Here is a 13,184-nt window from a genome sequence, read left to right as displayed (position 1 = left end):
AACTTCTTTAAGAAACTCTTCATCTCCAGTCGTACTTGTATCAGCTTTGTTTTTTTGGACATACTTTGACGTAACCTAAGTCTGTGCAGGTTCTCAGCATCTAGATCATGTTACACACAAAAGAAACAACCTTAAACAAGGACAACTAGACTTTATCAATTGGGTTTATTATTAGCTGGATCAGAGCACAGACGGAGCAATGTCTACATCTTTGCCAACTACTGTGCATGAGCAACTCCACAGAGAAAGTTGACGAGCCTCCAACATGCTAAATTTGGAGTCTCCAACTTCACCCTGAGCTCCAGGCAGCATGCAGACTGAAACACTGAGAAGTTGTGAGGCCAAATATATAAAAATTAAAGGCAGAGCCGATAAAATCTCTGGTCGATTGCTGAGTCGTTGACCCGGTGAAAAACCCGGGTGGTCAAAGTATGTCCAAAAAACAAAGCTGATGCAAGTGTGATGGAAAATTACTTTTTTATTTTTACTTCTCTCATATACGCTGTATGTATTTCCTTAAGTGACAGTTTAGCCAACACGAGCTCATAACAAGTCAAAATAAGTTCTGCAGAAATTCACCGAAAGTTCATAATAAGTGTGACATTACGTTACATTTTCTCTGTGCAGATGTGACTTTTTAGTCGTCTCGTTTGACTTCGCATACACTTCCTTTTGTCCTTATCGTCTCCTTTCTATGCAGAAGTAAGACTCAAGAAGTGGAAAGTTCACTTCCACCAGATCCAGATGGAACAAACGAGCCTTTAATTTTATATACGAGGTGACATAGCCTCTGGGTTTTACACTATGTGTGTGTGTGTCTCCTTCTGTGCAGAATATCTGCAAATAAGCCAACAAAAGTGGTCACTGACTCTGAATCATTACTAACTTCTTAATAACACTCAATTGTTGAATTTTTAAACGACACAAGTATGACTGGAGATAAAGAGTTTCTTAAAGACGTTTCATCCAAGTATCATCTTCAGACATCGATATCCCCACTTTAAATAGAAGAGAAAAGTTGTAAAGAGCACTGATGAGATCTATGTCATGTTGGAAACTCCCTGTCTAGACAGTTGACTAGGAAAAACGACAATGATGCATTGGCCGGGAATCGAACCCGGGCCTCCCGCGTGGCAGGCGAGAATTCTACCACTGAACCACCAATGCTTGTGTTTATGGCTTTTTTTCATGTTTTTTTTTTTTATATATATTATATATTATATATATATATTATATATTATATATATATATATATATATATATATTATATATATATATATATATATATATATATATACATATATTTTTTTTTGTTAGCTTTAGCATGCTGGAGGCAGCGTCTACCAACGCCAACCAAGCCTTTACCGACTGAGGCAGTTTGGACATATTTTGTTATTATGGCTGTAAAAATGGTCAGGAAATGCCCTAAGTCTGAAGCTTTGCTCCCTATTCCCAGGAGCACTTGAACTTTACTTTTCAACATAGGCGGCACACAAATAAAACTATCTAACCCTATTTTTTGAACAGCACAGGGAGGCCCGGGTTCGATTCCCGGCCAATGCATAACCAACATTTTTCCTCATCAACTTCTCTAGAAAGTGTTTCCAACATGACATAGATCTCTTCAACACTCTTTACAACTCTTCTCTTCTAGTCAAAGACATCTAAAGACTTGGATGAAACATCTTTGAGAAACCGACAGAGCTGAGAATCTGCGCTTTCCGACGATATATTATTTACAGTAATGGGGTTCAGCGCTGCGAAGATTTCAACTTTAAACAGGGAAGTTGGGAGAAAAAGAAAGCGAAAGAATAGAGGAAAAGGAGAGTGAGGGAAAGAGTCGCGTTTTTTCAAAGAACAGGGTTAGATAGTTCTATCTGTGTGAGCGCCTATGTTGCATAAAACTAACCAAAAAAAAAAAAAACATGAAAAAAAGGCATAAACACAAGCATTGGTGGTTCAGTGGTAGAATTCTCGCCTGCCACGCGGGAGGCCCGGGTTCGATTCCCGGCCAATGCATCGTCTACACTTTTCTTAATCAATTTCTCTAGAAACAGTGTTTCCAACATGCCATAGATCTCCTCACTCTCTTCGCTCACGCACAGTGGTTGTGTTTTATTTTTCAGCGTTAGAATCTTCTCAGTGTTTCAGTATTTATGCTGCACGGAGTTCATGCTTTGTTTTTTTCCACCAAGTCGGAGACTCCAAATTTAGCATGTTGGAGGCAAGTCAACTTTCTCTGTCGAGCTGCTCATGCACAGTAGTTGTACGGTTTAATTTTTCCTAAACGTCTAACACATTAAAAACAGATTATAGTTGTACTTTCAAGAAAAGACAGTTTTGCCTTAGTTTACATGCCCCCCCCCTTCCCTTTCCCCTCTACAGTACGAGCGGCAGTCTGTCGTCTCTCCTTTGACTTCAGTGTGGAAGTAGGAATGTCTGTGGTGGTGGAGGAGGGAGAGTGGAAAGTTTTCCATGCGTAGAAAAGAAGGAGGTGTGCATTGGCCGGGAATCGAACCCGGGCCTCCCGCGTGGCAGGCGAGAATTCTATCACTGAACCACCAATGCTTGGAATTTCTTGATATTTTGAAGGAAGAGGCTTTGATCTATTAGGTATTAAAGGAGAAAGCATTATAATATGTCCCCTTTCCCCTTATAATGGGAGTCATTGGGACAAATTTGGTCATGAGTCGAGAGCCAAACAAAAACAAACAAAGTGTCACGTTGGGTCCTGAAGATGCCTCAAGGGTTAAACTTGTGTTTTGTTAAACCAGTTATTGTGTTGAATAACTAATGTGTGGTCCTCTGTTTCAGATCCTGGAGCTGATGCGTCCCTGTGTGGCATGGCCGCCACCAGTGCGTCCGGTACTAACGCCGTGCGCTACGGCACGATGAGGGAAAACGTCATGAACCTGGAGGTGGTGCTGGCGGACGGGACGGTCATACACACGGCCGGGAAGGGCCGACGTCCTCGGTACCAATCAGCTGCTACTCACAAAGTTTAGGACGCAACCTTTTAGTGCAACCTCTAATGTCTGTGTGTTTGGTTTCCTCTCTTCAGGAAGACGTCAGCAGGTTATAACCTGACAAACCTGTTCGTGGGGTCTGAGGGAACGTTGGGGATCATCACCAAGACCACGTTACGCCTGTACGGCGTCCCGGAGGCCATGGTGTCGGCCGTGTGCTCGTTCCCGTCCGTCCAGGCCGCCGTGGACAGCACCGTCCAGGTTCTTCAGGCCGGGGTGCCCATCGCTCGCATCGGTGAGGAGGAAGTCAGGGCGTCAGGGTTTCAGACTAACTCTGGTCCTTTTACTGGAAATATCCTTAAATCAACCTGCAGCACAATAAGTCAACACTTCCCCTTATTTTAACTGTATTACGGACAAATACTTAAATATAATAAATAGACTTAAATTACAGAAATTACAATGTTAGCTTCACTAATGTACAAACAAAGTATAAAGTCAGTACAAACAAACTGCTTTATTCTTCAAACTCTGCAGATAAGAACAAGTACAACCTATAATTAAAGTGCTGCAAAAAAAAAGCTGCAAAAATCTTGCAAAATTTAACTTGGCTTTAAAATTGTATAAATGACGCTTTCTAATACTTATTAAAAGACATATTTATAGCTTTGTACAATATTAAAAGTTCAGCATTTTTTGCGCCTCTATACTTTGGTGCAGAGTTTCTCGACGACGTGATGATCGACGCTTGCAACAGGTTCAGCTCGCTGTCCTACCCCGTGAGCCCGACGCTGTTTCTGGAGTTTCACGGCTCAGAGCGAAGCCTCGAAGAACAAGTCAACACGACCGGTGAGTAGCAATAAAAATAATAATGTCTTATTTTGCTAATAATCTCTAGTAAGAGATTTAACCTGGACCTTTCATAGATTATCTGAACAGCCTTTTAAAACCTAGAGCAGAGGCAGTGGGAGATGATCTGTTGACGTTTTTATTATCACCTCAGGCTTCTTGTCCATTCACTAGTTTTTATGCATATTTCAGATTTGCTCATAAAAAAAAAAAAAATCTGAGAGCAGAAATGATGCAAAAACTCAGATCTGATCTGATCAGCCACCGAACACCATTAATATTTCCACCTCTTCCCACAGAGGAGATCACTCAGAGCAACGGAGGCTCAGATTTCCAGTGGGCGCGAGATACTGAGACGCGGTCTCGTCTGTGGAAAGCTCGTCACGACGCCTGGTACGCTGCTCAGGCTCTGAGGCCGGGCTGCAAGGTAAACGCTGTCGACACGTTCAGGAGCCGTTTGTTATGAATCAGCAACGTTTTTCTCCACATGCATCTCCAGCCACGATCCAGACCAGATCTCAGTGACTTTGTTTGCATGTAAATAAACACACAGTAGAATATTATCCGCCTCGTTCCGAGCCCCTGGCGTGAATTATGGGCGTTTGTTTCTGTTGTGAATGCGTCACTGTGACCTTATTGTTCATTTCTGTGTGTTTTTTTGTTTCCAGGCTTACGCCACAGACGTGTGTGTCCCTCTGTCTCGATTGCCTCAGATCATCGTGGAGACGAAGGAGGATCTGATTGAGAACAGACTCACAGGTGGAACAGCGATAAAACCGACACAGGAGATTAGATTCTTAGATGGATAAATCTTTTTTCTTGTTGCAGATGGCTCAGATAGTAGCGGCTAAGGCACGAGTAAAAGTATAAAACAAACTGTGAACAGTAATAAAGTGCAGAAGGATAAGAAAACAGCAGCAGGAGGAGGCAGATACAGCAGCAGACTCAGAATAAAATGAGGTAAACGCCAGATTTTCCGCTGTGATGAACGTTGACGTTGCCTTCAGGTCCCATCGCGGGTCATGTGGGCGACGGGAACTTCCACTGTCTGATGGTCGTGGATCCCACGGACCCCGAGGAGCTGCAGAGGGTTCACCTGTTCTCAGAGAGACTGGCCAGGTGAACCGCCGCCTCCCTCTGCACCTTCACATCCTCCTTTTACCCCTTTACCCTCATTGTTACATGTATTAGTTATTTTAATTTGTGTTCATTTAACTGGGATGATACATACAACAGCTGGAAAATGTGATGTTTATATAAATGAGACTTCAAATTTACAGTCTTTGTCCCAGGCTTTAAAATACAATAAGACAGTTACAACTATACAGTAAATCTATTTATACACAAAACAAACTGATAAGATTTACATTAAAGAACAGTTCAAATATATGATGATCCCACTCCTCGGGCTCAGAAAACCTGACATTTAAGTCTTTTTTGTTCTGCTTTTACATCTTCTCGTCTTTTTCAGTCAAACTAAATACAGAAATCCAAAGTGTGCAAACTTGATAAAGATTCCTGTGTTTAAACTTCACTTCTGGTTTCAATTTAATCAGGTGTTGGTGTAAATTGGGTGTGAACTGTGACGTAGTTTGAATTTAAAATTCAAAACTAGAAAGAAGGAAGTTAAATTTAATATTTCTTTGAAAAGAGCTGAATTTAGGTTTTAGCTTTCCAGATCATATTGTGACATTAGTGTCTTCATTAAAAAATAAAGGGACAATAATATGCAAAATAGCTTTGACGAGAACCAAAACATGTAAAAATAACCAGGAAGGGATGAAAAATAACTGTGTAAAAATGCAAAACATTCCAGAATAAAGGAGAAAATAGAACAAATGTAATTTATGAAAACAGAAATGTAGTAGCAACAACAACAGTGCATCATGGTACAAATGGTAGTTTGCAGATTGAGAGTTGAGAGATTTAAGTTTTGCAGATTGTGACATTAGTGTCTTCGGGTTTAGTTATTTCTGTTCAGTCTCAGAAAATGAAATCAGAAAAACATTAAAAAATTAAGGGACAATAATATGCAAAATAGCTATGACGAGATCCAAAACATGTAAAAATAAGCAGGAAGGGATGAAAAATAACTGGAAAAATGCAAAACATTTCAGAATAAAGAAAATAGAACAAATGTAATTTATGAAAATAGAACAAATGTAATTTATGAAATCAACAATAGAAATATAGTAGCAACAACAACAGTGCATCTTGGTACAAATGGTAGTTTGCAGATTGGAGTTGAGAGATTTTAGTTTTGCAGATCATATTGTGACATTAGTGTCTTCAGGTTTAGTTGTTTCTGTTCAGTCTCAGAACATGAAATCAGCAAAACATTAAAAAATTAAGGGACAATAATATGCAAAATAGCTATGACGAGATCCAAAACATGTAAAAAAATAACCCGGAAGGGATGAAAAATAAATGCAAAACATTCCAGAATAAAGGAGAAAATAGAACAAATGTAATTTATGAAAATAGAACAAATGTAATTTATGAAATCAACAATAGAAACATAGTAGCAACAACAACAGTGCATCTTGGTACAAATGGTAGTTTGCAGATTGGAGTTGAGAGATTTTAGTTTTTCAGATTGTGACATTTCAGGTTTAGTTATTTCTGTTCAGTCTCAGAAAGTTAAATCAGTAACTCAATGTTTTTTCTTTGTTTTTTTGCAGGCGAGCTCTGTCCATGGACGGCACCTGCACCGGGGAGCACGGGGTGGGTTTAGGGAAGCGAGCGCTGCTCTGTGAGGAGCTGGGGCCTCTGGCCGTACAGGTGATGCAGAATCTGAAGGAGACACTCGACCCACAGAACCTGATGAATCCTGGGAAGATTCTGCAGCAGGGAGACGTTTAACGTTTCCGTCTGAGCCGAGTGAACTCTTCAGAGGTACCTCCCATTAAATCATAGACGCTCAGTTAAATCAACAAAACCATGAATGAAGTTTTCTGCTGCTTGAAATAACATTTATAACATTTTTATCTTTGCTCCAAAAGCTCAGAAAGCTGCAAAAAAAAATCTAACGGGGTTAATGGAAAGAGAATCTGTTATTTATTGTGGTGAAACGCATCCAATTAAAGCTTGTGAAACTTTTATTTTGTTTGTGAAATTTGAGTTATAATAAAAGAAGACGATCTTTTCTTCAGTTGAAACAGTGATGTTAGAATAGATAATAATGAGTGTGCTCTGGTTTATTGTATCAGTCAGGAAGTGAAGATTTGTACAGTTCCTTTTTGATTTACAGTTCAAATCAAACAACTGCAAAAAAAAAAAAAAACTTTAAACACAAATAAAAACTGAAACATGAATCTTTTTCTCCGGTCGCTTTGTGTGTCCTTCTGTTTTGAGCTAATGAACGTCTTTTTTTTTGTTCTTATTTGGTTTCACTTTTCACTAAAAACTAAAAAAAAGTGATTTTAAATGTGACATTAAACTCACGTTCATAGGTGCTGGTGCTGAGTCCTAATTAATAAAATCATCCTCCGTTAATTATTTTATTCTTATTAGAACCAAAATCTCATGGAAGATGGATCTCATGGATCTCATTTTTTTTTTTTAAATGCTAATAACTCTTTTCCACCACAAGGTGGCAGCAGCTTCCCTTTGAATCACACGAGAAGAAGCACTTAGATAAATAAATCTTAATATTTTTGTTAGAGCCACTGAAGTAAAATAAAATCCACTTAAATAAAAACAGTTGATTTCATTAGACTCCGTAACAACCACAAAGAGACAAGTAATAACCATGGAACCGACCAAATGTTTGGACAAACCCTCTCAGTTAATGGTTTTTCTTTATTTTTTTTAATCGTAGAATAATACTGAAGACTTTAAAACTATGAAGAAACACATAAGGAAGGATTTTAGTTATTATTATTTTGGTTATCTGCAACTTAAATTCACATTTGATCCGTTTTAATACTTAATTAGCATGATCACTTTTTATTATTGTCTTTATTTACACTTTTGTTTTATTCTTAGCTCGCTATGTATCTCAGCTAATGTGTGGTTCTTTAGTTTATGACTTTGAGCCAACAATTTAGTTTAGGTCTATATAGTTTAGCAGTTTTTAGTAGCTTAGCTATTAGCTCCTCTTAGCTAACATGTAATGCTAGATGCTAACCATTTATCACATTTACACAGATATCAGCTACCTGCATCTAACCTTTTTAAGAATGATTAATGTTTTACTACTTTCAGCTTGTCACTATTTAAGACTCTTAACATCATAACATTCAAGTGAATAAATAACATAATTTTGTTAACTATGTGTTTAACTTACATTAATTATTTATCACCTTAAACTAACTAACCTGCAACTTATTACTTGTATCTAATCTTTTAGTCTGGGTTACATTTATTTATCCAGTATTACTCCATTTATTGCTAAACCTTATTCCGCCCACATACTTTTCTGCTTCTTTGAGCCAACACTTAATCCTTTAACTAACCGTTAATTATTTCTAATCTAATCTTATTAGTCACTATTTTATTTATTACTTTTATAAACACCTGACCTCAAATTACCTATTACTAGAGATTGCAGCTAAAGATAATTTCTTCATGTACGACGACAATTAAAGTTCTTCTTCTATCCCGTTTTCATTAATATATTACTTGTAAGTTTTGCTGTTTACTGACCCATTTGAAGCATTTTGCCTCCACTATAAACAGTTTACAGTGACTTTCTCCTGATCTCCGTGCAGTGTCAGACACTACAGTTATATTTATTGACTTAACGCAGACTTTTATTATGCTACTGACAGGAATCGCCGCACCAGGCGATAATGTTTGGCCCTGCAGCCTTTTAAATTTATGTTATGTTCGCGTCTGGTTCACATGTGTGTTTACTGTGTTTACATGCCTGAGCAGCAGAAGTGAGTCCATTTATAGGCCTGCTGTCATGATGGCAGGATAAATTAATATCTACTGTAGCACAGTTTACCTTGTTGGGAAGCAACACAGAGAAAAACCTGCACAGACAGTATGTTATTGTAAAGAAACAAAGAAGAAAATCAGCCTAAATACACTCACAGGATTAGACGGAGTAATCCCAAACCAAACACGTGGGCCAGTAATCCCAATAATTTAAACATATGGTGGAGAAATCTGTGCAAAACTCGTTAATCACAAGGAAGGTTGACAACAACGGGAGAAGAAGAGGATCATGGGTAATGGAGAAAAAGAGGCATTTAACAGATTAATTCATTGTTCCCTGATAAGTCACCTTTAAACACCAGCTCATGGGGATTTCTACACATTATATTTTAACTTTTGTATTTTTTGCTCAGAACAACACAAAATCACCACAAAGAGACACAAAATAGCTACAGAGGGATGAAAAACACTGAAACATGAATGCAAAAATAACCAGAAAGTATTGCAAATAGCTAAAAAGACACAACACAACTACAGAAATACACGATACAGCTAAATGAAAGCAAAAATTGCTTAAGAGAGATTCAAATCTATCAAAAGTTTCAAAAATAAATGCAAAATGACTATAAAGAGACACAAAACAGGCCTAAGGGGATGTCAGACAGCTACAAATCGACACAAAAATGACCAGAAAAAGATGCCAAATGGCTACAGAGATATGCAAAACATTCAAATGGATCAGGGATTCCAAATAGCTACAAAACTAGCAAATATTTTTAAAAAGACACAAAGAAGGTCCAAATATACATGACAACTGCAAAGCAATGCAAAGACAAGCAAAACACTGAATGATAAAGGAGATATTACCAGAAAGTGCTGCAAAATAGCTTCAGAAAGATGTAAAAATAACAAGAAAGGGAGGCAAAATAGCCACAGGGAGATGCAAAACATTTAAAATTACCAGAGAGGGATGCAAAATAGCTACAGAGAAAAGCAAAACGTTCAAGAATAAATTAAAAATGACCAGAAATGGGTGCAAAGTAACTCCAGATAGAAGCAAAACATTCAAAAATAAAGGAACAAAACCCAGAAAGGCACACAAAATAGCTACAGTGAGAACCAAAACATTCAAATATAACCAGAAAGGAGTGCAGAAACAGAGAGAGGCAACACATTAAAAAAAAATAGAGAAGCATAACGGATACGGAAAAATGCAAAACATTCAAGAATAAAGGAAACTGAGCAGAAATTGATGAAAAAAGGCTTCAGGGAGATGCAGAACATGCAAAGATAATCAGAAAGGGATGCAAAATAGCTATGGATAGAAGCAGAACACTCAAAAATAAAGGAAAATGCCCAGAAAGATATACAAAATAGCTGAATAAAATTAAAAATTATGCATAAAGGGATGCAAAATAGCTACAGAGACAGGCAAAACGTTAAAAAATAACCAGAAAGGGATGCAAAATAGCTTCAGATAAAAGCACAACATTCAAAACTAAAGGAACAATAACCAGAAAGGGATGCAAAATAGCTACGATGAGATCCACAACATTCAAAAATAACCAGAAAGGGATGCAGAATAGCTATAGGAAAAAAGCAAAACATTCAAGAATAAATGAAACATGACCAGAAAGTGATGGAAAAAAAAGCTTCAGAGAAGCAAAACATGTACAAAAATAATCAGAAAGGGATGCAAAATAGCTACCGAGAAATGCAAACCAGTAAAGAATAGAAATAAATTAACCACAAATGATGCAGAATAGCTGCAGATAAAGGCAAATTCAGAGGCATTCAAAAATAATTATAGATGAAATGGCTACAGAGGTGAGCAAATAACCATAAAGAGTCACAATACAGCTCCAAATAGCCATGAAACAGCAACAAGGAGGCATCTAACAGCTGCAACGGGATCCCAAACCGACATAAAAACGACGACAGTGAATGAAACCAGGTCCTGAATCCTCCTCCACACCTGTCATCACCTCAGATGCCCCAGACCAGACCAGCTCAGACCCGCACAGAATAAAGAATCAGGCCAATCCCGTGTTGAGGAATTAAAACACAGTGAATGTGTCTCTGTTTGATCCGAGTTTGCGCACTGAGCTTCATCGTCCATTGTCTGGGAAGCAGAAGCAGCAGCAGCGGCAGAAGCAGCAGCAGCAGCAGCGGCGGCGGAGAGGAGCGCAGCGGAGCCCCGGTCTGAGCGCAAGGGGAGCGGCTTCTCTGTGGCCCCGATCTACGGGGGGGGGGGAAGGATAAAGCGGCCGGAGCCCCAAAGAACCGAACCGAACCGGGACCGGACCGGACACCTCGGACATTGATTGATTAACACTGTTATTGTTATTGATTGAAGGAGAGACCGTCTTGTGTGGCGGTCAGACCAGGCAGCAACAGTTGTCACGATGTCTGAGATCAGATGAGGGCGGCTGGAGGGAGCATTGCGGCGCTGCGTTGATCCGGGGCCGTGCGGGAGAACCGTGCGGGAGAACCGTGCGGTGCCGCCGCCTCTAACCACCTGGGACCGCGAGGGCACAGCGCGGTGCGCATCTGTTCGTCGTGCTGGGATTTCGGCGTCACTCATCTCGTCAGCCTAACCTCCCTCCCTCCCTTCTTTCCTCCTTTCCTTCCTCCCTCTCCTCCTCCTCCTCCTCCTCCACCTCCTCCTCCTCCCCCGGTGGTGTCGAGGTTTTGTCTGCGGGTGAATCCAGACGTCAGGGCCGGCTCATGTTCCGCTCAGCAGGGAGACGGGCTGTTGCGTCTGCGGAGATCCAGAGCTGACGAGCCTGCGGAGACGCACGGACAGACACAGGCCCGAGACACAGACAGGAGCGAGGGGAGGGGGGCGACAGCCTGATCGAGCCCGAGCCCCCTCCTGCAACCCACCCAGAACCCGCCGCCTCCTCTCCCCGCTTTGGATGGGGGGGAAGCAGAGCACGGCTGGGCGGCCCCGGGGTGCTTTTCCCGGCGTCTCTACGGATGATAGCGCGGTGCCACCCTCGGCCCACTTCGGCCACTACCGGCCGAGCGGCACCATGGGCCTGCGGAGCCGCTCGGTGAGCTCCGTGGCCGGGATGGGCATCGAGCACAGCCCCGCCGTGCCCTTCGGCTTCTACACCCCCAGGGGGACGGACTCGGATCGAGCCGGAGGGGGGTCAGGGGGCACTACCGCGGCCCCCCACGGTACCGGCTACCAGGACACTGGGGGCGGAGGGCACCACACGGACGGGGTGCTGTATCTGGGGTCCCGGGGGTCGCTGGCTGACACCTTGCCCCTGCACATCGCGCCCCGCTGGTTCAGCGCGCACAGCGGTAAGTGCGCACACAGACACACACACACGGATTTCATTTTATTTTATTTTTATTTATTTTTTTTGTAGGAGATGGATTAATCATCACAAAATAACACTTTCCCCACGGACACACGCACCCACAACCACGCACACCTTGTTTACCTGCAGCTGCTGAGTGACACCAATGCGGTGCCATTAAATTCCACTGCGATGAAGGGAAGAGACGCGGAGCTCTGCATGTTTTCAGATAACAGCAGGGGGGGTGGAGGTGGTGGAGGGAGGGGGGGCACTCACTGAACGCATTTAGGTTATTTTACTGCCGTGTGAAATTGAAGATAATGGAGGCTGGTTTGGTGAAACGGACACATGAAAGTGTTGTTAACAGGTCATTTTGCAGCTGCCGTGTGTGTGTTTGTGTGTCTGCATGCAGCGTCTGCATAGGTCATTCCTTGTTGTGTGAAATGACACTAATCAGCCTGTTGCCAAATCTGGCTGAGTCAATTAGCCCTGCGATTAGAGAGGAGGGAGGGAGGGAGGGGAGAGGGATAGGGAGGAAGGTGAGGAGGATTGTTCATCATCGTCAGTTGCAGAGTGTGTTTCTGTGACTGGATACACTTGCATCGCTCACATTTCCCCTGGAACGTAAACAAGCAGCTTAAACGTTGCAAAAAGGGAAAATCAATAGCCAACAATTTTCATAATTGATGAATTGTTTAAGTCATTTGTAAGAAAAATGCCCAAAAGTCTTAAACTCAAACTCGAAAAATTGAGGGAAGTTGACAGCAGTACATTTAAACATGTTCCGTTAATAGTTAAGATATATTCCTGATCTATTGACGAGGGTTTTCTCTGTGTAAATTATGTGGATTACGTGAAGAAACTGAAGCAGTTCCTCCTAAAAGTCCTCTAATCTGGAGGCTACAAGATGGAGGATCTGTTCTCAGCCAGTGGTGCAAAATTTGCAGCAAACTTAAAAGAGACTCAAAAAACAGACGACAGAGAAGCTACAAAGAGATAGAACACGTCTTTAAAGAAACATAAAACAACCATTTAATGCAGTGTGACTAAAGAGGCACAAAACAATATTAAAAGGATGCACAGCATCTAAAAAAGAACACAAAATAACCACAAAGAGACACAAAGCTGCCGCAAAGAGACAAGAAAGCTACCAGCTAAGTATAAAAGGACTAGA

At 41.0% G+C, this 13,184-nt stretch overlaps 2 protein-coding genes and 3 non-coding genes across 5 annotated transcripts in view; 3 read left to right on the top strand and 2 right to left on the bottom strand.

The window, feature by feature from the left end:
• The window catches only part of ldhd (lactate dehydrogenase D), a 32,518-nt gene extending 25,442 nt beyond the window's left edge, over positions 1–7,076 (top strand). Inside the window, exons 5-11 of the mRNA XM_047595334.1 lie at positions 2,815–2,974; positions 3,062–3,261; positions 3,687–3,815; positions 4,115–4,242; positions 4,484–4,574; positions 4,823–4,934; positions 6,497–7,076. Of these exons, the coding sequence (XP_047451290.1) occupies positions 2,815–2,974; positions 3,062–3,261; positions 3,687–3,815; positions 4,115–4,242; positions 4,484–4,574; positions 4,823–4,934; positions 6,497–6,677 (1,001 nt within the window). The 3' untranslated portion in view covers positions 6,678–7,076. The remainder of the gene's footprint in view (positions 1–2,814; positions 2,975–3,061; positions 3,262–3,686; positions 3,816–4,114; positions 4,243–4,483; positions 4,575–4,822; positions 4,935–6,496) is intronic.
• Positions 1,097–1,167, bottom strand: trnag-gcc. The gene has a single exon. It is a non-coding gene; the product is annotated as a tRNA-Gly (tRNA).
• trnag-gcc lies at positions 1,949–2,019 on the top strand. The gene has a single exon. It is a non-coding gene; the product is annotated as a tRNA-Gly (tRNA).
• On the bottom strand, positions 2,498–2,568 carry trnag-gcc. Its single transcript has one exon. It is a non-coding gene; the product is annotated as a tRNA-Gly (tRNA).
• Positions 7,077–7,465: 389 nt separating the features above from the next.
• Positions 7,466–13,184, top strand: part of znrf1 (zinc and ring finger 1) — a 55,552-nt gene continuing 49,833 nt past the window's right edge. The window contains exon 1 of the mRNA XM_047597221.1: positions 7,466–12,011. Within this exon, the coding sequence (XP_047453177.1) occupies positions 11,618–12,011 (394 nt within the window). The 5' untranslated portion in view covers positions 7,466–11,617. The remainder of the gene's footprint in view (positions 12,012–13,184) is intronic.

The sequence above is a fragment of the Mugil cephalus genome, chromosome 10 (genome assembly GCF_022458985.1).
Source record: "Mugil cephalus isolate CIBA_MC_2020 chromosome 10, CIBA_Mcephalus_1.1, whole genome shotgun sequence".
NCBI lineage: Eukaryota > Metazoa > Chordata > Actinopteri > Mugiliformes > Mugilidae > Mugil > Mugil cephalus.
Note: the sequence above shows the minus strand (reverse complement) of the source record. Positions and strands in the feature narration are given on the sequence as shown.